Consider the following 26816-nt stretch of genomic DNA (forward strand, 5'->3'; position numbering starts at 1 on the left):
TAACAAAAGTGACCCTGATTGTCCCAAGTGTCAGATTAACCCATCAAGTTATTGTTATGCTATATTCAAACTGCCTCTTTGGAGAAAAAGGGGACTTGTACTCTATAGCGCCACCTATTGGAAGTAGCTGTTAGAACCCTCCTGTTTGTTTTTTCCATCTTGTGTTTTGCGGTCACGTGACCATCTGCCTTTATATTCCAGCTCCGCCCTTGTGGCTGTGCTGGACTTCAGTGTTTGACTGTTTCTCTAGGCTGGTGCTTCGGTGCCTTTCTCTGTCAAGTTCGCTTGGTCCTCTGGGACCTCTAGTACATTTTTGTCAGTTTGTCTTTTTGTGTTCTGCAACAACTTCTGTTTAGGAGATGTCCCATTTTTGTCCCAGTCCTTAGTTCTTTTAGGGACCCCTCCCTTAATTCTATAGGTCTTCGTTCAGACTAGCCGAGGCCTAAGGCGGGTCTGTTCACTAGGAACAGGCAGCCAGCTACATCGTAGGGATTCAGCTTAGTCTTACTGTAGGGACAGCTTTCCCCTATCTTTCCTTAGTACATATTGCAGATCATAACAGTAGCGATCCTACAAGTCACAATCAACCCTTTAACGAGTCGTGCAATATGACTTAGGATAAAAGCCAAATCAGAATCTCAATTTGCAGACACGGTGTTTCGGGCTGTTGGCCCTCGTCAGTGCAAAGTGTGAGAACTGATTACGCTAGGTGAGAGGCTCTGGACTGAGGTCTAAGGAGTAGCGTTACTTCCAATAGGTGGCGCTATAGAGTACAAGTCCTCTTTTTCTCCGAAGAGGCAATATGCATTATAAATTTCCCAGAGGAGCATTGCATGGCAAATAAGCCTCCTTACCTTGACATGCCAGAGCTGGTGTGTCACTCTCCATAAGGAGAAACGCTACCCCTTAGACCTCTGTTATGCTATAAAGTGTGAATTTTGGGGGTCAAGTTATTGAGACAATTGAGGAAGCCTTTAAAATCCAATCCTCTTAAACCCAATAATATGTGTTTTGGGGTATAGAAAAGAGAATCGGTTCATAATTATGGTGAAAAACTACTATACTTCACACGGAAAGTGCTTTTAAAAAAAATGGATCCCATCAGATAACTTGCAACATGAACAGGTTTATTATTGTAATATACATAAACTAAAGACATTTGCTCCGACATGGAGATTGTGGATTTAAAGAAACTGTAATGGCAGGTCACTAATGCGATATAATGCATATACTTTAGAAAAAACAGTGGGGTACATACAGTCCTGGGAGGGATTCCACAATACATAACAAAAGGGGAGAATCCCCACTAAATAACCCTCACTAACAGGACATACAACTTAGCTTTAATTAAATATATATAACGGCGGGTGTAGAAATAAACCAATTAACATTGCTTTGTTCCCAGTTTGTTAATTTGACCCACACTTTATATTGAGCAAAATTTGCTGATATTCCTAAATCAATGGCATACCGGGTGTCATAGTTTATAAGCAAAACAGGTCAAACTATTAAAATAAGTCCCCCCTACATGTTTCACCGTTTACACGGCGTCATCGGGGAAGGGACACAACGGGATGCCATTGATTTAGGAATAGCAGCAAATTTTGCTCAATATAAAGTGTCAAATTAGCAAACTGGGGGCAAAGCAATTTTAATTGGTTTATTTCTACACCCTCCTTTATTTTTATATATATATTTAATAAAAGCTAAGTTTTAGGTCCTGTTAGTGAGGGTTATTTAGTGGAGGTTCTACCCTTTTGTTATGCATATACTTTCCTGTTAGTGAGGGTTATTTAGTGGAGGTTCTACCCTTTTGTTATGCATATACTTTCCTGTTAGTGAGGGTTATTTAGTGGAGGTTCTACCCTTTTGTTATGCATATACTTTAATTCTAATGTAAGTACTAACTTGCTTTTCCTTTCTCATTTATTTATTTGTCGTTACTTTGACAGTCTGTTTTCTTCTACAGTTTGTAAAAATATATAGTTTCTCCCAGTGTGCGTTCTCTGATGTTTAACAAGATTCGATTTCTCTGCAAAACATTTCCCACATTCTAAACATGAATATGGCTTCTTCCCTGTGTGAGTTCTCTCGTGTTTAACAAGAGGCGATTTCTCTATAAAACCTTTCCCACATTGTAAACATGAATATGGCTTCTTCCCTGTGTGAATCATCTGGTGTCTAACAAGACCTGATTTATCTGCAAAATATTTCCCACATTCTGCACATGAAAAAGGTTTCTCCCCTGTGTGAGTTCTCTGATGGACAACTAAACTAGATTTCTGATTAAAACATTTCCCACATTCTGCACATAAAAAAGGCTTCTCCCCAGTATGAGCTCTCTGGTGTGTAACAAGACGTGATTTCCTTGTAAAACATTTCCCACATTCTGCACATGAAAAAGGTTTCTCCCCTGTGTGAGTTCTCTGGTGTTTAACAAAAGTTGATTTATCTGTAAAACATTTCCCACATTCTGCACATGAAAAAGGTTTCTCCCCCGTGTGAATTCTCTGATGGATAACTAAACCAGATTTCAGATTAAAACATTTCCCACATTCTGCACATGAAAAAGGTTTCTTCCCTGTGTGAGTTCTCTGGTGTTTAACAAAAGTTGATTTATCTATAAAATATTCCCCACATTCTGAACATAAAATAGGTTTCTCCTCTATGTGGGTTCTCTGATGAATAACTAAACCTGATTCCTGATGAAAACATTTCCCACATTCTGCACATGAAAACGTTTTCTTCCCTGTGTGAGTTCTCTGGTGTCTAACAACATTTGATTTATCTGTAAAACATTTCCCACATTCTGAACATGAATATGGCTTCTCCCCTGTGTGAGTTCTCTGGTGCTTAACAAAATTAGATTTCTTGTTAAAATATTTCCCACACTCTGCACAGGAAAATCTTTTCTCCTTTGTGTGATTTTTTACAACAGACATTTTGAGGGAAAAAATATTTCTATTTTCTGCAATTGATAATAGCTTCTTTGATTTAAGAGCAGTTTGGTTTTTAATGCCTCTTTGGGGACTTTTATTTTTCTTAATAGTCTGTGATGAATCAGAACGTCGAACCTGTTTAAGAGGATCAGATGACAGATCTTTGCTGTGAAGGGATGATGGTACATCTGGAGTAATGGCATTCACTTCAGTTATATCTTGTGTGATAGCAAAGTCATCTGATGTAAAAATTACAGATGTCACTTGTCCCTGTGATCTGGTACAGTCATCTGCGAAGAATAAAGATTATTATTTTTAAATAAAATATCCTTTAAAAAATATACGTGTATAACATTTCTATATTATACATAGAAATTGCAAGTTATTTGTACAAAACCAGCTGACAATCAAACATTAGACCTCAGTGCACGAATGAGTAGAGCATGATGGTCGACCCTGTTTGTTCGTTCTGCCTCCCAAATACTGGAATAACACACCAGAAAAACATTATGTAGGCCAAAATGATACCAAAAAAACTTAACCAATAAAGGGGTCTCAGAAAATGTCAACACAAAAGGGAAAACATTTTTTTTTCCAATATTCAGATTTTTTATTCCTTCACTTAACCCCTTTAAAGCCTGGGGCGTATTAGTATGCCCCAGGCCATCACTCCCGGTTCAGTGAGTGCTCCGGTGTAATTCTGGCGTTTAGAACTTTTTTCTCGTTATGCCGTTTACCGATATGATTAATTATTTTTTTATATTGATAGATCGGGTGCTTCTGAACTCTGCGATACCGAATATGTGTATGTGTGTTTTTTTTTTTTAATTGTTTTATTTTGAAGGGATCGAAAGGGGGATGAATCGATTTAAACTTTTATATATTTATTTTTTTACTTTTTGCATGCTTCAATATTCTCCATGGGAGACTAGAAGCAGCACTTGTCAGATCTCCTGCACTACACACAGGCGATGAAAAGATTGCCTGTTTGTAGCAGATTTGCTCACTTGCTATGTGCGCCAACCATTAGGTGGCGCTCATAGCAATCTGACAGTGACAACCACAGGGGTCTCCTGCAGACCCCAGGTTGTCATGCCAACCCATCGGTGATCTGCGATAACGTGATGGGGTCGCAGATGGGCGGGGCCAATTACGCGCATCTGATGCCGCTGTCAGAGATTGACAGCAGTATTTAACTTGTTAATAGCCATGGGGGGGGGATCGCGATTCCACCCGCGGCTGTTGCGGGAACATGTCAGCTGTATATATCAGCTGACATGTGCCTGGAAAAGTGCGGGCTCAGCGCCGGAGCCCGCACCAAATAGTGGGTTATGACGTGAGGCGTACTATTACGCCTGACGTCATAAAGGGGTTAACAGATGACCTAATTAAGGAACTTTCCCAATGACAAACAGTTTGGGTTACCTCATTCTCAATGTTATAAATATTTTCAACTGAGACATGCATAAAAGGAAGAAAGGGATGTGTCTTGGTTAGGCCTTTATAAAAATATGATTATTCACAGAATAGCCACTTCACTGCTCTAGGGGTCTTATATCAGTATTGTGAATGGTCTTCTGGATTTTGTTCTAGTGAAACACCCTATACGCTCTAAGGCTAAATGGGAACGCATAATAGGCACCATTGATGATGAGCATTGGCAAGACATACTAGATGGGATTTCCCAACTATCCTTAAAGGGGTTTTCCCATACACAAACTACATTTTAATTAATAGATTTTGGTATAAGAATAACTTCCACAATTGAATGTGTTTTAAAACAATGTCCCTATGCTAAGATAATCTTATAAATGTGCCCCTGCTGTGTACAGTGTAATGGCTGTGTCTGACCGTGCAGGAACATGGTCTGATCATACCACATCTCCTGGGCAGGGGAGGAAGCTAAAGAGTATACTGACATTACATCATGGGATCACAGCTGATTCTTTTTGTGAGGTAAAACATTTGCCTGCCTGTTTTAAGTAATGTTTTACCTTACAGAAAGAATCAGCTGTGACCCCATGCTGTCCTGCCTGTATCCTTTCTTTTGCTTGCTCACCTGCCCCGGAGCTGTGGTATGATCAGACCATGTTCTTGCACGGTCAGACACAGCCATTACACAGTACACAGCAGGGGCACATTTATAAGATTATCTCAGCACAGGAACATTTTTGTTTAAACACATCCAATGGTGGAAATTATTATTATTCCAAGATCTATTGATTAAAATGTTGATTAAAATTAGCTTTGTTTGTGGGAAAACCCCTTTAAGTGAACCTCCCAGCCTCTCCCAGCTATATGTGATACGTTAAGTTTATATAACTTCCTTCTTGATATTGGGCTTAGACCACATTCACTACATGCTAGATGTAAGACACTCAGCAGATTTGCTGCATATGCTTTGGTCTAACTTGGAATCCTTTTGGAAGGGCGCAGTAGAAATTATACATAGAATTTACTTAGTACAATTAGACGCCACTCCTTTGGTATGCATATGGAATATGTTAAAGATTTAGCTATTGACGAGTATGATAAAACTGCTTTTTCTTGAATGTTATCCATGGCTAGAAAAATAATAGCTCAACATTGGATAATCGACCAGACCCCCCAAATCCCAGACTTCATAAACAAGATTAACTGGCTGCTGAACTTGGACAGAGGTATCTATCTAAAGAGAAATGCTATCACCAAGTTTGAAAAACAATGGGCCTTTTGGATTGATAGATTTGGTTGTGCATTGCGAGAACTGCAAAGATACCCTCTAGGTCTATTTTAAGCTTCTAAATCCTGTAATATAGAATTCCTGAAGGTATACAGTGCCTTGAAAAAGTATTCATATCCCTTGGAGTTTTCAACATTTTTTCACGTTACACCCACAAACTTAAATGCATCTTATTGGGATTTTATGTGACATACAATATGAAGTAGCAAGCAATTCTGACGTGTAAAGGAAATGATTTGTAGTTTTCTAATTAAATAAAAATATAAATCTGAAAATTCTGACGTGCATTTGTATTCAGCCCCCTGTAGTCTAATACCCCAAAATAAAATTCTGAGTGACCTCTAGAAGTCATATAATTAGTAAATTAAATCCACCTGGGAGTAATTTATTCTCAGAATAACTGCAGATGTTCTGTAAGGCCTCAGAAGTTTGAGAAAATTAGGGATCAAACAGCATCATGAAAACCAAGGAACACACCAGACAGGTCAGTGATAAAGTTGTGGAGAAGAGTAAAGCAGGATTAGGTTATAAAAAAAAAATAGCCCAAGCTCTGGACATCTGACAGAGCACTGTTCAATTCATCATCCAAAAAAGAAAGGAGTACGGCACAACTACATACCAAGACATGGCAATCCACCTAAACACACATCCCAGCGAGGAGTGCACTAATTAGAGAAGCAGCCAAGAGGCCCATGGTCACTCTGGAGGAGCTGCAGAGACCCACAGCTCAGGTGGGAGAATATGTCCACAGGACAATTATTAGTCGTATACTCCACAAATCTGGCCTTTATGGTAGGGGGGCAAGAAGAAAGCTATTCTTGACAGCAAGCCATAAGTCCAGTTTGCAAAAAGCCATGTAGGGGACACAGCAAGCATGTGAGAGAAGGTGCTTAGGTCAAATGAGACCAAAGTTGAACTTTTTTGGTTAAATGCAAAACACTGTGTGAAGGAACACTAGCACTGCACATCACCCTGAAAACACCATCCCCACCATCATCATGATGTGGGGATGCTTTTATTCAGCGGGGACAGGGAGGCTGAATGGAGCTAAATTCAGGACAATCCTGGAGGGAAAACCTGTTAAAGGTGCAAAAGACTTGAACATAGGTTCACCTTCCAGCAGGACAACGACTCTAAACATACAGGCAAAGCTGCAATGGATGCAATGTGTGTGAATGACCCAGTCACAGTCCAGACCTAGATCCCATTGAGAACCTGTAGCAAGAATTGAAAATTGCGGCTCACAGACGCCTTCAACCAATTTCACTGAGCTAGAGTGAATTGGCAATGAATAATTGGCAAACATTTCAGCCTCTAAGTGTGCAAAGCTGGTAGAGACCGACCCCAAAAGACTTGGAGCAGTAATTGCAGGGAAAGGTGGTCCTACAAAGTATTGATTAAGGGGGGGCTGAATATAAACGCACATCATAATTTTCAGATTTCTATTTTTAAAATAGTTAGAAAACCATGTATCATTTCCTTTATACTTCACAAATACTTGCTACTTTGTGTTAGTATATCACATAAAAGTTCACGGGGTATGAATACTTTTTCATGGCACTGTACATGTGTATCAATGTTATTTCTACTATAATAGCAAATGACGAAATTTCTTATACATTCTGACAAATGGTAAATTACTGGCCATTCCATCCTTCCTATCCTTTACTGAACCGTGAATCCACTTTACTGGTTATGTTATACTTTACTATATATTGTTGTATTTTGTTGGGGTGGGAGGGATCGGGAACTTGTGAGGGTACTTTTGTGTATTGTAATGTTTATATTCAAAAGCTTTTAATAAAAAACATCTGATTTTTAAAAAATATCCTAAATATCTCATATGTAACTCGGAGGCGGCAGATCTATCTCATATGTATTGAGACTGACAGGAAATTAGGAACGTTTGAGAACCAGTTATCACATTTGTTGCTAAAAGGCTGAATATTGTTTTGTCATTTCATTTTTTTATAGGAGTCTAGATGGATTGTCCTACTAAGGATCTAATTACTTCACCGTTGTTATCTGCAAGGGGAATGATTTTTAAGGACTGGATAACTTCTAAAAATATATTTTTCTAACAACAGCTTGCACCAAGTTACACGTCCCAATAAATTAATTGCTGGGAAAAGTAGAAGCAAAGAGTTTAGGAAACATGGGCAAGAATTATTGATTGATGGGTTTTCTCTTCTTTTCTCTCCTCTGATTGGGGGGTGTCGGGGAAGTGTTTAAATAGAAAAAGAAAGAAGAAAAAAAAGATAATTGCATTATATTTCTTATGTTTGTGTGTCTACTGTTTATATTTTAACATATAAATAAAAAGGACTTGGACTGGTGTCTCGTCATAAAAGCAAAGCCCACCATACGGAATATATTATATATTTTTCTTCACATGATTATTCTATGCTGTCAGCACATTCTACCTACGCTGTCATTTGGCTTTGCAGTTTAGAGATCTGGGAAGGTAAGGGTCAGCATCTTCTAATTCCAGGTAGTAGGTGCATTCTCCATGCTGTAAGCTCTGGCCCGAACAGGTCTCACTCCAACAGAAGGACTTCCAATCCCCAAAGTAATGGGGACAGTTAGGGTTTAGCAGGAGAGCGATGACTGCTTGATTGTAATATGGCCGGAGTACACCGAAGATAAGATAGTGACATCCAGTGACTGAGAAGAATCTGTGACTTCTCTATATTTAGTAGTTACTACTCACCTGGGTAGTCGTATGTAGGAATCTCCACTTTACACCACTCATCACCACTCACATATGTCTCTGTAGTACTAATATGGGTCAGATCTTTATCCTGAAACAAATATTGTAAAAGTCAAAGACAGATGGAGAAGTCACATCTATGATCAGCTCTAATCCTGCCATCTCCACCGTTCTCATTACACAACTATAAAACATATAATACTGGTGGATAAGACTGAACACAAGACCTTCACAGCCGTCTACACATCATAGGGGAGATCTTATGACACCTTCTCTTCATCTACCTGTTGAACATGAGGAACATCTGGATATTCTTGTTTACAGTCCTGTGGAAGAAGAGGACATGGACATCTCTCTGGTGTTGTCCTCTTACTGGATAGAACTGGAGGAAACACATACAGGAACTGAATTCATTCTTTACATACAGTTAATTATAGGCAATGTGTATATAGTCCTGTCTATTACCTGGTGATGTGGGGGGCTGGGGATCCTCAATCATGACGTCCTTGTACAGATCTTTGTGTCCTTCTAAATACTCCCACTCCTCCATAGTGAAATAGACGGTGACATCCTGACACCTTATAGGAACCTGACACATACAATTATATAGTCACCCCCCGATGCCTTCATAGCGTTACTGTATAATGTCCCATCATTCCCAGCAGTGTCACCTCTCTAGTCAGCAGCACAATCATCCTGTAGGTGAGTTCTAGGATCTTCTGGTCATTGATGTCCTCATGTATCAGGGGGTGAGGTGGAGGCCCCGTGATTTGGCTCAGGGGTCTTCCCCGTCCCTCAGACACAGGGGCCTGACAGCGCTCACTACAGGACTTCTTCACTACTGTGTAATCCTGGTTATGGAGAGACACATTAATGAATCTCACTACAGACATTTTCAGAGTCCTCACCTCTCCAGTTCTGTCCACCTGTTGTTCCCATAGATAAGAATGATGTAATGTGACGTCATCAGAATCTCTCACCTCTCCAGTAAGCCAGAAGAGGATCTCTAGGTTGAGGTGTAATATCCTCTCCACCATCTTGTCCCTGTCCCTATCCATCCTTGATGGGTCAATCGGGAAAATGCTCTTGTATAGAAGATCTCCACTGAGAGGATCTGATATTGTAGGGATCTGAATGGGAAGAAGATGAGCCGATGTAATATCAAAGAATCCCGTGTAATAACACAATTACTGGAGATAAGGGAACATATGAGGAGATAGAACGTGTAGATGTTGTATTGTTAGGTCATATACACAGGAACATTAGATGAATTGGTGACAGTCAGCTTGTCCCCATTCACTGGCTACTTTGGTCACTGCTTCATATGCTGATTGGCTGTAGAGATATTATGTGACCAGCGCTCACAGAGGCTGCTGTATTCTCGTGTGTATATTATTCAGTTATGGCACCTTGCATCTGTTCACATTTGCTTTCTTCTGTGCGGAGGTGCTGGTCAGTTTTTTGTAGTTTACTATTGAGGGTTATGACTGCCTCCATTTCTGACTGTGCACTCCTCTATCAGCCCAAAGCTGTTTCTAATTAACAAGGTATGCCCCCTTTTTTGCCTGCATAGGAGTCCGTAGCTGGTGACGTCACCATAGCATCTGGTGGCAGTTTTTGTATCATGGGAGGCTTCATCCAGAGTGACCGTCTGAAATGCTGTGTACTGAAAGGACCGCGGACTTCAGTCTGATCCACTTACTCAGTAGAGCGCACTGAACTCCATGGCTACCTACTGATACAGACTTCAAGGTCGTCTCCCTGCACAGGGGAATGACACTGACAGATTTGAATGGGACTCCTTTGGATTCACAACTTCAGGTCTGTTTGCAGTGTTTATTTTTACCTCGGCACATTAGCTCATATTGTTATATACAGAAAAGTAAAAAAAAAATATTAAAAAAATATGAAAATAAATGTTTAAATTGCCTCCCTTTTCCCCCATTGAACATAAAAATATATGTATAAAAAAAAAATAATAATACACATGTGGTATTGCCGCATTCAGAAAAGTCAGATCTATCAAAATATAATAACAACCCGTAAATGAACAAAATTCAATAATGCCAAAAACTACGTTTTTTGGGTTGCCACAATTCCACATAAAAGGATGGAACATGTGATCAAAAAGTCACATCTATTCCAAAATGGTATTAATAAAAATGTTGTCTTGCCCTGCCAAAAATAAGCCATCACGCAGCTGCAACGGCTGAAAAAAATAGAATTAGTCTTACCTTTAATTCGGTTTCTAGGAACCCTCCACGACAGTATCATAGGAGGATACTCCCCATGCCCTAATAGGGACAGGAAACACATGAAGAGGTTAAATACCCCCCCCCCACACACTTCCTGTCTCTAGTGTTTTTACAAAGGACCACACGGGTAGGACTGCCTCAACTTTTTATTTACAAGAAAGAACAAACAAAAAAGTAGGATGAGATTACCCGTGCTGTCATGGAGGGTTCCTAGAAACCAAATTAACGGTAAGGCTAATTCTAATTTCTCTAGTCACCCTCCACGACAGCACCATAGGAGGAATGCCAAAGAACCATTACTAGGGGGAGACAATGGCCTGGAAGGCCGTTTTCCAGGATAGGTTATCAATGTCTGGCTCAAAGGGAGGCAACGTGAGACCTTTGAGAACTATATTGAGATCCCAGGCTGGGACCAAGTTAAGGACCCTGTGCTGAAGGCGAGAAGCTGCGACCATAAACGTTTTCACCCAGTGGTGGTCTGCTAGGTTTTCATCGAAGTATCAACTAAGTGCCACTACCTGGGCCTTCAAGGTACTGGTTTTCAGGCCTTTCTCTAGTCCACTTTGTAAGAAATCGAGAATTTGTGCTATATTTGGATGCCAAGGATCTGGCGGGATAGAGCCACACCACGAAGTGAAGACTTTCCAAATTTTGCTATAGATGGAGTTGGTCACTGGTTTCCTGCTCCTTTGAAGTGATTTTATCACTTTATCCGAAAGGTCTTTTGATTTTAGGATGTTGGATTCAGAAGCCAGGCCGCCAGTTGTAAAGACTGAGGATCTGGGTGAAAAATTGGTCCTTAATGTAGAAGGTTGTTGGTCGGTAGAAGAGTTAGAGGACCATCTACTTTCAGAATGTTTAGGGTCCCGAACTAGCTCCTTCTGGGCCAGTGTGGAGCTACTAGTATTGTTTTCGTTTTATCTCTTCTGACTTTCTGCAAGGTTTTTGGTAAGAGAGGAATCGGGGGAAAGGCATAAGCCATTTTGAAGTCCCACCGGCATGAAAATGCATCCACTGCCAAGCCAGTTTAAAGAAAAAAAGTTTTTCACTTTCGTGTTCTGACAAGTGGCGAATAGCTCTACCTCTGGTAGACCATCTTTTTGTTAGCAAGAGGATCGTTTTGTTGTGCAAGCTCCATTCCCCTGGATGTAACGTCATCCTGCTGAGAAAGTCTGCTTGGACATTGCAAGATCTCTTCAGATGGAATGCTGACAGGGAAAGAACATGTCGTTCCGCCCATGCAAAGATCATGCTTAGACTGTTTTTATACACTTGTACCTCGTGCTCCCTTGGTGTTGTAGATGAGCCACCGTGGTTACATTGTCCGAGTATACCTTTATGTGGGTACCCTATTTTGCTGGCATCTGTTGTGACTGATGATAGGGGAGTCTAATCCCAGGCTACCCCTCTGCGCAGATTTTTTGGGGTGAGTCTCCAGGAGACAGAGGCTTTTACTTGCCCTGGCAAGTGAATAGTTGTAACATACCTGGCGGCGTCCTTGCATAGTGGTCCATCTCCCACTGTGCAAGAGAGCGCACTTGATCTCCCGTCCATCCTGCTAGCCTGGCTTCCCTCCATGCTGTCTGCTTGCCTCTGTTTCTGCTGCTTAAGGGCGGCGCCCGATCACTTCCTGTTTCTTGTACCTGCTGCAGACACACTCCTGATGCGTCCTCAGCCTATTGCTGTCTTTCACCTGGTATTTAACCCAGCTCCTCCCAAGAAACCCTGCCTGAGCATTGTGTTCTGTCAGTTGGCTTCGGTCACTGATGTGCCAGGTCCTGTCTATGTTTCCTGCCTTGCGGTATCAGTTCCCGTGTCTGAACTGTGTCCTGTCTGAACTATCTTCTAGCCTGTTATCTTCTGCCTATCCTGGAGGCTGTATTTCCAGGCCAGTGTGAACACGCTCCTAGCCTGTTCTTTCCGCCTTCTAGGGGCCACATACCTAGACCCATTCCTGTATCTTGCCTGTTCCTGTCTGAACACGCTCCTAGCCTTTTCGTTCCGCCTTCTAGGGGCCGCATACCTAGACTCACTCCTGTATCTTGCTGCTGTGTCTGTTCTTGTCTGTATACTCTCCTAGCCTGTTACCTGTTTTTCTCTATGTCCGTACCTTCCCTTTTCCTGCAGAATCTGATCCCGTACCTATCTCCTACTCGTTGTCTCTGTACTCCCGTTTGTGAGTTTAGAGTCCACTCGCTACTTCATTGCAAGTATCCTGTGTGTACCTGGTTCTGCCTTTCCCTTCCAGTCTGTTCCGTGTGAACAGAGCCCTGTCCCCTCTGCTCTGCCTTGCTTACCTCTCCGGCGGTTCTTGCCCGCTCTGCCCTGTCCACCGCGTCTGCGGTTTCGCTTTGCTCAGCCCTGTCCACCGCGTCTGCGGTTTCGCTTTGCTCAGCCCTGTCCACCGCGTCTGCGGTTTCGCTTTGCTCAGCCCTGTCCACCGCGTCTGCGGTTTCGCTTTGCTCAGCCCTGTCCACCGCGTCTGCGGTTTCGCTTTGCTCAGCCCTGCCCACCGCGTCTGCGGTTTCGCTTTGCTCAGCCCTGCCCACCGCGTCTGCGGTTTCGCTTTGCTCAGCCCTGCCCACCGCGTCTGCGGTTTCGCTTTGCTCAGCCCTGCCCACCGCGTCTGCGGTTTCGCTTTGCTCAGCCCTGCCCACCGCGTCTGCGGTTTCGCTTTGCTCAGCCCTGTCCACCGCGTCTGCGGTTTCGCTTTGCTCAGCCCTGCCCACCGCGTCTGCGGTTTCGCTTTGCTCAGCCCTGCCCACCGCGTCTGCGGTTTCGCTTTGCTCAGCCCTGTCCACCGCGTCTGCGGTTTCGCTTTGCTCAGCCCTGTCCACCGCATCTGCGGTTTCGCTTTGCTCAGCCCTGTCCACCGCGTCTGCGGTTTCGCTTTGCTCAGCCCTGTCCACCGCATCTGCGGTTTCGCTTTGCTCAGCCCTGTCCACCGCGTCTGCGGTTCTGCTCTGCTCAGCCTTGTCTACCGCGTCTGCGGTTCTGCTCTGCTCAGCCTTGTCTACCGCGTCTGCGGTTTCGCTTTACTCTGTTTACCGCATCTGCGGCTCTGAATTTGTCTCCCAGTCTGTACTGGACCCTACCCAGCCTGCGCTCTAGTCAGCCTGTTCCTGTATTCCCCGGTGTGGGTAAACAGCCGTGTCCGTAGTCTGACCTGGAGTAGACCCTGGTCCCTCTGCTCGGTTCCTCCCTGGTGCACTGGCGTCGTATGCCGTCGTGCGACCTTGGTCGTATCGGGCAGATACTTAGTTACGCCCCTCCAGGCACTCTCCGGTTCATGGCACAGTGGAACCACTAAACACGCACACGCCAGTCAGTCCGGGCGTGTGCATTACAATAGTTTTGTTTAGGGATCCCGGAGCCCCGTCCCAGCACTTTAGAATGTGGGTTTGCTGAGTCCTTATGTGGGCCTGAACCCAGGCTACTGCCGCGATACAAGACGTGATTGAAACCAACACCGACATGGCAAATTGTAAACATATTTTCCTCTGATCTCGCAGGGTTTTTACTTTGTACCTTATGATCTCCTGTTTGTCTTTTGGCAATAGGAACATTTGTTGCTGTGAGTCCAATAGTATTCCCAAGAAGATCCTTTCTGGGGAAGTGGTCAGATTGGATTTTTTTTTAATTTATTAGCCACCCCAAGGATGTAAGAAGATCTAGGACTTCCTGTATTTATTTTTTGAGGATTAACTCTGATTGGCCTATCAGTAACATGTCGTTGAGGTAAGGCACAATACAAATGTTTTTGTGTCTGATGGATGCTATTACCTCTGCCATTATTTTGGTAAAAATCAGAGGTGCAGAAGAGATGCCGAAAGGTAGGGCGTTGAATTAATAATGCAGAACTCGATTTCCCTGAGTTACCGCAAACCTTAGATACCTTCGATGTGTTGGATGGATAGGAATATCATAGTAGGCATCCTGAAGGTCTATGGATGCCATCATGAAGTTCTTGCCTATCAATGGAATGGTCGTCTTTATTGACTTAATTTTGAATTTTTCGTATTTTATGTGCATATTGTGGGGTTTCAGATTTATTATGATCCGGTGTGTTCCCCTGTTTTTTTTTTTTTTTTTTTTTAATAAGGAACACCAGGGAATAGGGTCCCGTTCCCCGCTATGTTTTTGGAACTGCGGACACTACCCCTACAGTGAGAAGGTTGTGGAGATTTGATAAGACGTCTCTTAACTCTTGAGATGGTAGAGTAGTAACCCTCAGTATATATGTGGAGGTCTGGAGGAGAACTCTATCTTCACCTCATTCCGGACAGATTGCAGCACCCATTGATTTTCTGTAATATTCTGCCACTGGGAGAAAAATCTGGAAATTCAACCTCCTACTGACCGGACGTCATTGTTTTCCTTGGCGTTGCCCCTGGGAGAGAAAGATGCCTCCTTTAGGGTAACTACAGTGTCCAGTTTTCCCTCTTCCCCTATATGAAGGGGCTTGATCTTGTGGGGGACGAAAGGACCGCTTTTGGGTGTCTTTGGTTCGGGCAATGATTTTTTCTTGTCTGTTGCCTTTTCTAACAACTCGTCCAGAGCAGGTCCGAATTTATATTCCCCTTTGAAGGGGATAGAGCAGAGCTTGATCTTGGAAGCAATATCTCCACTCCACAACTTCAGCCATAGTGCACGCCTTTGCTGAGTTTGACAGTACGGAAGATCTGGCTGCCATTCTCACCAATTCCATGGAAGAATCGGCTACGAATCCAGTAGCACTTTGTAAAAGAGATATGTTCCTTCAGCTGTTGAAGCCACTTGAACATTGATCTTGCTACGCAGGTAGACACCACATTTGCATTTAATAATGCCGTTGAAGTTTCCCACGATTTTTTCAGCAGATGCTCCGTTTTGCGTTCCATGGGATCTCGTAACTGGGAAGAGTCCTCGAAAAGAAGGGTATTCTTTTTAGCTACCTTGATATACACTTTGGGCACCTCCGTCCAACATTTGGATATTTTCTCCTCCAGAGGGAATCTATCCTTCAACTCCGCCGGTGTTGATAGGCGTTTTTCCGGAAGCTCCCACTTGTCGAGTATTAGTTTATGTATGTTTTCATGGACCGGAAAAACTTAATTCCTTTGTGATCTAAGACCACTGAAAAGTTCATCTTGAAGTTGAGGAGACTGCTCAGTCCACTGTTCAACATCCATGGTGGTTCTTACCACTGCAAAAAGCTCTTCCATGTTTTCTGATGAGAACAGATATTTTTTACTGCCTTGGGACTGGTCAGCCTCCAAGACTGATCTGCCTTCTTCTCCCCACTCATTGGGTAAGGATTCCCGATCCTCCTGGGAGTCCAAGTCAAACTTTTCCTCCAACTGCAACTTCCTCTTTTTTTGCTCCTGAAGAAGTTGTAGCAAGAGATTGGGACAAAGCAGCCATAGAAGATTGGACCTCTTGCCGGACTAATCTCTTCAACTCTTCTATCAGGGAGGGCTGTTCTTGTCTGACAACTTTATCCGTGCATTTTTGGCATAGGTGTTTTTTTATATGAAGAAGACAATTTCTTAAGACAAATGGCACATTTATGGGATCCTTTGTCTTTCATTTTTATAGCAGGTTCCTTGTCTCCCTAAAATAAATGGACAGAAGGCTAATAAATATGGATTCAATAGGAAACCTTGCTCCAAAGATAAAGAGACCCCCAAAGCCAGGTACTTACTGCGTCTGGGAAAGCGCAGGTTTCGGCAGTAGCAGAGCACAAAGTACGATCACCCTCCATTATGGCAAGGTCCTACCTTGTGATGTCTTCCATCTGGCTCCTATATAGGAAGCGAGATCCCAGCGCTGCATTCTGATAGGATGCTGTTACCCCTCCTGGTCGCAGGACTGCCTCCTAGACGGCGTCCTCAGGTGTTGTTGATTATCGGTGCGCTGACTCCCTAAGCGCCACCGGAAACTGGGTCTCGGCAATGTGCAGAGCTCGCCAGCGCAATGAGAATCTTCTTTTACAGCGCGCTCCGGTGGTGCGTTCATCTGTGGAACGCAACCGGAAGTGAGGTCCTAACTTTGGGCCTCGAGTCCGAAGTCACTTCCAGTCACCGCCCCTGGTCCAGCGCGTGGAGGAGAGGGAAGGAAGACGCCGAGGAGCTGCGGGAGGCCCCCGGCCCATGCCGCCCTGCTTTGCCCGAAGGTGCAGGAAGGGCAGATTGTCCTGAATCCATGGGAGACATTTAGCAGCATCACGGAGGGGAAGGCCACAACGATCGTCCTCAGCAGCCCGTGGGTGGGTGAAGAGCAGTGTCTGTCACCGGCCACAGAGCACCGCAAGAGGACCTCCTCATGCCCTGTAGAGACAGGAAAAAAACACTGGACACAGGAAGTGGGGGGGGGGGGGCTATTTAACCTCTTCATGTGTTTCCTGCCCCTATTAAGGTATGGGAAGTATTCTCCTATGGTGCTGTCATGGAGGGTGACTAGAGAAATAAAAGGTTACGAGTCTAGTAAAATCACGACAAAACCCCCCTAATTTTTTTTTCAAACTTTTGATTTTTTTTTCACTTCTAAAATAATAAAAAATCTGGACATGTTAGGTATCGCTGTAATCATATTGATGAGGAGAATCATATTGAATGGTCATTTCTACCACAAAATGTACACCGTACAAACAAGTTTGTTTTTTCACAATTTCACCGCACTTGGAATTTTTTTTCCATTTTCCAGTATATTATGTGGTAATATTAATGGTGTCATTCAAAAGCACAACCTCAAAAAAATAAGCCCTCATATGTCTATGTGGACAGAAAAATAGAGTTATTGCTCTGGGAAGAACGAGAGGAATAAACAAAAATGCAAAAACAGAAATTGGCCCCGTCGTGAAAGGGTTAAACATTTAGATTAAAATACATTAACTCGTTTTGGCACCACAACGTTCATGTTTGTCACAGTGGCTGCAACAATAATTTCTGAGGTTTAATTATTTGCTTCAGACAAAAACAACCATAGCATTTAAGAAGGTTGTCAGAGTTACGTCATTCCCTCGTCTGGCCCAATGCTCTCGTCACTGCTTGATCGTGGAGTGCTGCGGGGTTACCGAGATACCAGGAGACTTAAAAATAGCCTCTGGGCCTGAAACATATGAAAGTCTATAAGGCCCTGCCAGAGGCAGAGTGTAATAAGATACCTCTTAGGCCCCATACACATTAGACTAAAATCAGGTAAAACTGCTGATTTGAGCAGAATCGGCTGCTCCCTAATGTATATGGAGGCCTCCTGACAGATGATAGGTGAGTGAAGAATCAGTTATGCTTTATTACAGAGGCCGATCCTTTTGTTCTCTCTGGAGATAATCCTCTGCCACAGGAATCTGCCAGCAGCTCTCTCATACAGACCACAGGAAGGTTCGGGCAACCAGAGTGTTCATGTGTATGGGGGAGTCAGGAGAGATAGCCTTCAGCCGCATGATCGTTTGGACGACAGTTATCTGATGTGTATGGGGCCATTAGTATTACACTGACAGGCAGGGATAATACACCGCACTACAGCAGTACAGTGCATTACCCGAGCAATCAGAGGCTTGTATGTTGTATGATCGCTCTAATGAGAGCAGGGCTGTCGAGTCAGTAAGCCAAACCTCAAACTCCTCAATTTCCATGACTCCGACACATTCATACATGGCTCATGTTTAAGTGATAAATTTACTGTAGCACAGATTCATCTCAGTTAAAAGTCTAGACCCTTAGATCAGGAATAGGACAGACATTTATAGGACATTTCATAACTTTCCCAAATTCTTCTGAAAAAATATTCTCCACAAACTGCATTGAACTACTGTACCCAATTTATTATATATTTTAGGAGTCTGAGTTGGTCCATTTTATACCAACTCCGCAGTCCTGAATGAGAGCTGTGGAGAAAAGCTTACAAATAGGTTTTAAGTGAATAAAAACACAAATATCACAGTTTTATCAATAAGAAATATACATCACTATAGGGAAAACAATCTCCCTACACAATGTTGGTGAAATCACGTCCACAACGACTTTATTATACTCTATTATCCTATAACTATCGTGTGTTGATTATCTCATATGTCCCAGGTTCAACTGTACAGACATTAAGAATGGGGCTAAAAGGCTATTTATTAGCCAGTGGGGTGGGTGGTACCAGACTGTGAGGGGCACCAGGTAGTATCATACTGTGTGTGGGGGGATGGCGGCACTGTGGGAACATTATACTGTGTGGGGGGAGATGGCTGTAGTGTGGGAACGTTATACTGTGTGTGGGGGGATGGCGGTACTGTGGGAACATTATACTGTGTGTGGGGGGATGGCAGTACTGTGGGAACATTATACTGTGTGTGGGGAATGGAGGTACTGTGGGAACATTATACTGTGTGTGGGGGGATAGCTGTACTGGGGGAACATTATACTGTGTGTGGGGGGATGGCGGTACTGTGGGAACATTATACTGTGTGTGGGGGGATGGCGGTACTGGGGGAACATTATACTGTGTGGGGGGATGGCGGTACTGTGGGAACATTATACTGTGTGTGGGGGGATGGCAGTACTGTGGGAACATTATACTGTGTGTGGGGGGATGGCAGTACTGTGGGAACATTATACTCTGTGTGGGGGGATGGCAGTACTGTGGGAACATTATACTGTGTGTGGGGGGATGGCGGTACTGTGGGAACATTATACTGTGTGTGGGGGGATGGCAGTACTGTGGGAACATTATACTCTGTGTGGGGGGATGGCGGTACTGTGGGAACATTATACTGTGTGTGGGGGGATGGCAGTACTGTGGGAACATTATACTGTGTGTGGGGAATGGAGGTACTGTGGGAACATTATACTGTGTGTGGGGGGATAGCTGTACTGGGGGAACATTATACTGTGTGTGGGGGGATGGCAGTACTGTGGGAACATTATACTGTGTGTGGGGGGATGGCAGTACTGTGGGAACATTATACTGTGTGTGGGGGGATGGCAGTACTGTGGGAACATTATACTGTGTGTGGGGGGATGGCGGTACTGTGGGAACATGTTTTCCATAGGTGGGTGGTATGTATCTATCAGAGAAGAAGGAACAAATAATATGTAATTCTTAGAAAGCAACAACAGAAAAGAATCAAAACAGTCTCAGCACTGAGGGGGTTAATGCCCCCCGCGCCCATTAATGGGGGATCTCCACATACCTCCACCTGCAGAGCCGCCACCACATATATGGCTGTTCTGTGCGCACAGGACCTGTGATGAGGTCACAGGAGGGGAGGAGTCAGGGGTCACATGATCAGGGGCCTCAGTGGATGCAGGACTCTGCTGTGCTGGTTGTCATGGTGCTGGATGAGGTGAAGGTTATGTGTGGGGTCAGGAGGGGTTTACAGTGTGGATGTAGCAGAGCCGCGTGTGTACGAGGTGTATGGAGCGGAGCCGCGTGTGTACGAGGTGTACGGAGCAGAGCCGCGTGTGTACGAGGTGTACGGAGCAGAGCCGCGTGTGTACGAGGTGTACGGAGCAGAGCCGCGTGTGTACGAGGTGTACGGAGCAGAGCCGCGTGTGTACGAGGTGTACGGAGCAGAGCCGCGTGTGTACGAGGTGTACGGAGCGGAGCCGCGTGTGTACGAGGTGTACGGAGCGGAGCCGCGTGTGTGCGAGGTGTACGGAGCGGAGCCGCGTGTGTACGAGGTGTACGGAGCAGAGCCGCGTGTGTACGAGGTGTACGGAGCAGAGCCGCGTGTGTACGAGGTGTACGGAGCAGAGCCGCGTGTGTACGAGGTGTACGGAGCAGAGCCGCGTGTGTACGAGGTGTACGGAGCAGAGCCGCGTGTGTACGAGGTGTACGGAGCAGAGCCGCGTGTGTACGAGGTGTACGGAGCGGAGCCGCGTGTGTGCGAGGTGTACGGAGCGGAGCCGCGTGTGTACGAGGTGTACGGAGCGGAGCCGCGTGTGTGTACGAGGTGTACGGAGCGAAGCCGCGTGTGTTTACGAGGTGTACGGAGCAGAGCCGCGTGTGTACGGAGCGGAGCCGCGTGTGTGTACGAGGTGTACGGAGCAGAGCCGCGTGTGTACGGAGCGGAGCCGCGTGTGTGTACGAGGTGTACGGAGCAGAGCCGCGTGTGTACGAGGTGTACGGAGCGGAGCCGCGCGTGTACGAGGTGTACGGAGCGGAGCCGCGTGTGTGTACGAGGTGTACGGAGCGAAGCCGCGCGTGTGTACGAGGTGTACGGAGCGGAGCCGCGCGTGTACGAGGTGTAGGTAGCGGAGCCGCGCGTGTACGAGGTGTACGTAGCGGAGCCGCACGTGTACGTAGCGGAGCCGCGCGTGTACGAGGTGTACGTAGCGGAGTCGCGCGTGTACGAGGTGTACGGAGCGGAGCCGCGCGTGTACGGAGCGGAGCTGCGTGTGTACGAGGTGTACGGAGCAGAGCCGCGTGTGTACGAGGTATACGGGGCGGAGCCGCACGTGTACGATGTGTACGGAGCGGAGCCGCGTGTGTACGAGGCGTACGGAGCAGAGCCGTGTGTGTACAAGGCGTGCGGAGCCGCGCATGTACGAGGTGTACGAGGCGTGCGGAGCCGCATACGTATGAGGCGTACGGAGCGGAGCCGTGTGCGTACGAGGTGTACGGAGCGGAGCCGCGTGTGTACGAGGTGTACGGAGCGGAGCCGCATGTGTACGAGGTGTACGGAGCGGAGCCGCGTGTGTACGAAGTGTACGGAGCAGAGCCGCGTGTGTACGAGGTGTACGGAGCGTTGCCGCGTTTGTACGAGGTATATGGAGCGGAGCCGTGTATGCGAGGTATACGGAGCGGAGCCGCGCATGTACGAGGTGTACGGAGCAGAGCCGCGTATGTACGAGGCGTACGGAGCGGAGCCGCGTGTGTACGAGGCGTGCGGAGCGGAGCTGCGCATGTACGAGGTGTACGGAGCGGAGCCGCGCGTGTACGAGGCGTGCGGAGCGAAGCCTTGTGTGTATGAGGTGTACGGAGCGGAGCCGCGTGTGTACGGAGCAGAACCGTGTATGCGAGGTATACGGAGCGGAGCCGCGCATGTACGAGGTGTACGGAGCAGAGCCGCGCGTGTACGAGGTGTACGGCGCAGAGCCGCACATGTACGAGGTGTACAGAGCGGAGCCGCGCGTGTACAAAGTTTACAGTGCGGAGCCGAGCGTGTACGAGGTGTACGCTGCGGAGCCGTGTGTGTATGGTGCGGAGCCGTGTGTGTACGGAGCGGAGTAACAAGCAAGTGCTCGCTACTTGAGTTTGCATCAGGTGCTTGGCTATGCTCCAAGTATCGCGGGTGCTCAAGTGACATGCTTGAGTCCCCATCCCGCATGTTTCACAGTTATGAAACACCCAAAAAAAACACGCGAGGATTGCTCCCACACTCCAAAGACATACTGATAGGGACTGTAGATTGTGAGCCCCAATGGGGACAGTGCCGATTAATATCTGTAAATTGTCTGAATTGTAAAGCGCTGCGGAATATGTTAGCGCTATATAAATAAAAAGATTCTTCTTATTATTATTGCTCGTGTATGGCAAGCAATCCCCACTTGGTTTTTTTGGCTGTATAACAGCCGCGAAACATGCGGGGTGGGGACTCGAGCGTCCGCGATACTTGGTGCATACCCGAGCACCCGATGCAAACTCAGGTAACGAGCACTTGCTCGTTACTCCACTCCGTACACCCCATGCACACATGGCTCTGCTCCGTACACTTGCAAACTCAAGTAGGGAGCTCTTTTTTTTTTTTTAACTCATGAAGAAATCCTAACCCTAACCCAAGCCTAACACAACGCTAAACCTAACACAACCCTAACCCTATCCTGAGGGATCCATTCACTATAGTGAGGCAGCAGAGTTACTCTGGACTCCATTTGGCCTCTGTTTAGCGGTGTCCTTTTTTTCAGCGGTTCACAAAACTGTGGCAGACGGCACTTTTATGCACGCTTAATAAAAAGACAGACACCGTGGAATCACAGGCCAGACAGCGTCCGTCTGCCTCATTACAGGAAATCTTCCACCAGGGGTTCCATCTGAATCAAGTATTTCAGAGATTCACACAGAAGCCACGGTGTAAGCGCTCAGTGCCGGATAAATGTGAGCCGAGCCTTACTGCGATCTTTGGGATGCAGAATGAACAAATCAACAGCAGGTGAAGAATTGGTTTTATTTATTTTTTACGCCGTTCCTCGTGTGGTATAAGTGATTAGACTTTATTCTTCGGGTCGGTGCAATTACAGCAATACCAGATTCATATCGGGTTTTTATGATTGACAGCTGTCACACACTAAAAGAGCCTTTTTTTTCAAAGAATAGTTTTTGAATCGCCATTTTTTAAAAGCTATAATTTTTCCATATTTCGGCTGGCAAAGTCACGTAGGGGCATATTTTTTGCAGGACAAGTTTACGTTTTTATTGGTACCATTTTTCGGCACGTGACATTTTTTGATCGCTTACTATTCTGATTTTTGGGAGGCAGAATAAGCAATAAACAACAATTCAGGAATTTTATGGACACAGCTGAGAACTTCCAAGAAGGAAGCTACAGACAGTTAAAGCTGAGCAGTTTAACTTGTGCGCTGCTGAAAGAAACCAGCACAATTTAATAAGAGGGACAAGTGTTTCTATTCAATGCAGGAGTATGTGAACTCAGACGTTGCGGTCTTCTGGCTCCTCTCTGTCGCGGTAAACCTGCGACAGCCTCTTCCACTTTTCTATCTATGTGTAAACATATGCACCTTTGTCACAGTCACGTAGAAATGCACGGGGTGGCACACTGCATGAGGTAAAATCTTCTTTTATTCACATAAACGTTGCCTAAGTCAGTGCATTTGGAACTGGCTGCTACTGTGTCTGCTACATGTCTTGGAGTCTGGCTCTCATATTGGAGGCATTTATGCCAATAGAAAATGTTTACAATTGCTAAACAAAGGCTGAGGTCATTTCATCTGTATATAGTATTATACGAAATATGAAATTGTTATTGAAATTGTAAAAAAAAATTAGCATACAGTAAAAAAAAAATTTCAATAGCATATCAATGCTGCTAGGAGTACTTTTACAATTTTCTTCACATGACAGGTGTCATGAACACTTTGATGCCACCTGTCATGTGAAGAAGCCTTGTATTATCCTCCACTTTGTATCCAAGTGAATAAAGACTGTTCACAGTTCGTTGAGCTGGATCCTTGTTCTTCACCCATTGATTGCTTGTTCGGAGCCTGGAAAAAGTGTCAAAGCGTAGAAGCAAAGTATATATCACATGGTGAGCTGGATTCATTAGTATTTTCTTGAAATCCAACTTAAGACCTGTGCTCAATGACAACATTGGCGGGAGCTGCGCCAATGTAGAGTCAGTATGGGTAAATGTAAATGGGGGTGGCAATAATAGAAAGCTGCTAATTAGAGTTTGCTACAAGCCTCCTAATATGGCAGAACAGGTAGAGGATGAAACACTGCTACAAATTGAAAATTCAGCAAATAATAATAGGGTCCTTATTATGGGGGATTTTAACTATCCAGACATTCAATGGGACATAGAATCTTCTGGTTGTGCTAAAAGCTGCAAGTTCTTATCCGCAGTCCAAGACAATTATCTCTATCAGTTGTTAGATGAACCAACCTGGTGAGATAATCTGCTGGATCTGGTCCTGTGAAATAGACCAGATACAATTTCAGATCTACAGGTCCAGGAGCATTCAGGATGAAGCGACCATAATATGGTAAGTTTCAATAAAACATTTCAAAGGGGAAATGCTCTCCAAACAAGACACGACATCCGAAGACTATTCCATCAAAGTCTGGGTTCCAAATTGTCACTCCTTCCTTTCTGAGCCCTGCCGTGCACCCAAACAGTAGTTTTCACCCACATATGGGGTATCTGCATACTCAGGAGAAACTGTACAACACATTTTGGGGTCCATTTTCACCTTTTACTCTTGTGAAAATGCAAAATTTAGGGCTAAAAACATTTTTGTGGGAAAACGGATTTTGTTTTTATTTTCACGGCTCGACTGTTAGAACCCTCCTGTTAGTTTTTTCTATCTTGTGTTTTGCGGTCACGTGATCATCTGACTTTATATTCCAGCTCCGCCCTTCTGGCTGTGCTGGACTTCAGTGTTATTTGACTCTTTTGCTAGCCTGGTGCTTCGGTGCCTATCTCTGTAAGTTCGCTTGGTCCTCTTGGACCTCTAGTACTTTTTGTCAGTTTGTCTTTTGTGTTCTGCAACAACTTCTGTTTAGGAGGTGTCCCATTTTTGTCCCAGTCCTTAGTACTTTTAGGGGCCCCTCCCTTATTTCTATAGGTCTTCCTTCAGACTAGCCGAGGACAAAGGCGGGTCTGTTCACTAGGAACAGGCAACCCGCTACATTGTAGGGATTCAGCTTAGTCTTACTGTAGGGACAGCTTTCCCCTATCGTTCCTTAGTACTTGTTGCAGTTCATAACAGTAAGTCCAGCCCAAAAAAACTAATAGGAAAGAAATCCGGGGATCAGTATGGTTTCCGTCCAGGATCTAGCTCAACGCCTGCAGGGATTGTCTCTGGAGGTGGCCGAGCTTCAGCAACACGTGAGTAGCTGTCCTGGAGCGCATTTTGTCGAACCCAAGGTAGGACTGCCTGATGTTTTTTATGGTAAACGGCAAGATTTTTTTTCCTTTAAAAATGCTTGTTTGTTATATTTTCGTTTGAGACCAAGGTTCTCTGGGAATGAATCACAGCACATTGGTTTTATTATGTCACTTTTGCGCAATGAACCACAGGGGTGGGCCTTTTCTCTCCAGCCTAATGATCAGTGTTTAAGGTCTGTTGAAGAATTTTTTTCTGCTATGGGGCTATTATATGACGATCCTGATCGAATCTCATCTGCTGAATCAGAACTCAGATGTTTGAATCAGGGGTCAGATGATGTTGAAATTTCTTGCACACACTTTAGAAGGTGGGCTTCAGAAGTTAAGTGGAATGATCCGGCGCTGAGATGTTTATTTCTTGCTGGTCTGAGTGAAAGGGTTAAGGATTTGCTAATTGCATTCCCTGCACCTGAGACTCCGCAGGATGCTATGCAGTTAGCTGTTCGTATTGACAGGAGACTGTGGTGCAGGCTCAATGAAGTAAAAACTCCTGTAACATCAGTTCCTAGTCCCCAGAAAATCTGCTTTGATGGCGGAGAACCGATGGAGGTTGGGGCGATGTCACTCTGCTCTCAGGAAAGAGACCGAAGGTTTATCGAGGGTTTGTGTCTTTATTGTGGTATTAAGTATTGTGAGCGTCGTTTAAGTAAAGAAAAAAAAAAGTTCAGTTACGCCCGTATAGCTTGTTTACGCTCTGCAGGAGTATTTCTTTCTGGGAGTACTACTCTGCAGGGAGATTTGATTGAATTTCAGGTATTTGTGGATTGTGGTTCAACACTTAATGTGATTGATAAAGGGTTTTTGGAAAACCTTAAATTGAAAGCCAAACCTTTATCATCACCTATTTCTGTGATTGCAATTGATAACATTCCTTTGAAATGTATTACTCACAAGACTGCTGCATTTCCCCTCACTATCAATGGAGTTCATCAAGAAATTCTGGACTTGGTTGTTTTGGACAATTTGCCCTCTTCAGTTGTTTTAGGTTTGCCTTGGTTAAAACTGCACAATCCTTTACTGGACTGGTCTACTAATGTGATTAAGTCTTGGAGCCCGAAGTGCTATGATAAATGTTGTAATGGTCGCATTGCGGCTGTGGAAAAAGGGGAATTACCGGAACCTATTCAAGATTTTTGGAGGGTTTTTTCGGAGGAGGAGTCGCAAGTTTTACCTCCTCATAGGGATTATGATTGCGCCATTGAGTTTGTTCCGGGAGCTACTCTTCCCAAGAGTCACTTGTTTAATCTAACTATCCCTGAAAGAAAGGCCTTGGAGGAATATATAGAGACTAGCTTGGCTGCTGGTCACATTAGACCTTCTAAGTCGCCTGTGGCAGTTGGATTTTTCTTTGTTAAAAAAAAGGACGGCGGTTTACGTCCATGTCTGGATTTTCGTGAAATTAATAAGATTACCTTACGTAATTCCTACCCATTGCCTTTAATTCCTGACTTGTTTAACCAGTTAGTGGGGGCCAAGTGGTTCTCCAAAATTGATCTCCGGGGGGCATACAATTTGTTACGAGTGAAGGAGGGTGATGAATGGAAAACTGCTTTTAACACTCCGATAGGTCATTTTGAGAATCTGGTGATGCCTT

General features: G+C 44.7%; 2 protein-coding genes across 2 annotated transcripts in view; both read right to left on the reverse strand.

Annotated features, from left to right (window-relative positions):
* Positions 1 to 26816, reverse strand: part of LOC141270661 (gastrula zinc finger protein XlCGF66.1-like) — a 268510-nt gene that overhangs the window by 97762 nt on the left and 143932 nt on the right. The window lies entirely within an intron of this gene.
* Positions 1733 to 19847, reverse strand: LOC141270641 (uncharacterized). The gene is made up of 7 exons (XM_073680726.1): positions 19787 to 19847; positions 9352 to 9501; positions 9043 to 9222; positions 8837 to 8960; positions 8656 to 8753; positions 8372 to 8462; positions 1733 to 3229 (listed from the first exon to the last, which is right to left on the reverse strand). Exons 2-7 carry the CDS (start codon positions 9427 to 9429, stop codon positions 1941 to 1943), a joined length of 1860 nt encoding a protein of 619 aa, XP_073536827.1. The 5' UTR covers positions 9430 to 9501; positions 19787 to 19847; the 3' UTR covers positions 1733 to 1940.

The sequence above is a fragment of the Phyllobates terribilis genome, unplaced genomic scaffold (genome assembly GCF_046119375.1).
Source record: "Phyllobates terribilis strain yellow unplaced genomic scaffold, ASM4611937v1 Scaffold_5__5_contigs__length_657084704, whole genome shotgun sequence".
Lineage (NCBI taxonomy): Eukaryota > Metazoa > Chordata > Amphibia > Anura > Dendrobatidae > Phyllobates > Phyllobates terribilis.

What these genes read in the sequence shown, in the direction of transcription:
- LOC141270641 (XM_073680726.1), bottom strand. Translation starts at nt 9,429, where the DNA reads ATGGATAGGGACAGGGACAAGATGGTGGAGAGGATATTACACCTCAAC. An exon ending in TTGTGCTGCTGACTAGAGAG is followed by an intron (nt 8,961 to 9,042) that starts GTGACACTGCTG and finishes TGTATGTGTCAG; the next exon opens with GTTCCTATAAGGTGTCAGGA. An exon ending in CCAGCCCCCCACATCACCAG is followed by an intron (nt 8,754 to 8,836) that starts GTAATAGACAGG and finishes TGTTTCCTCCAG; the next exon opens with TTCTATCCAGTAAGAGGACA.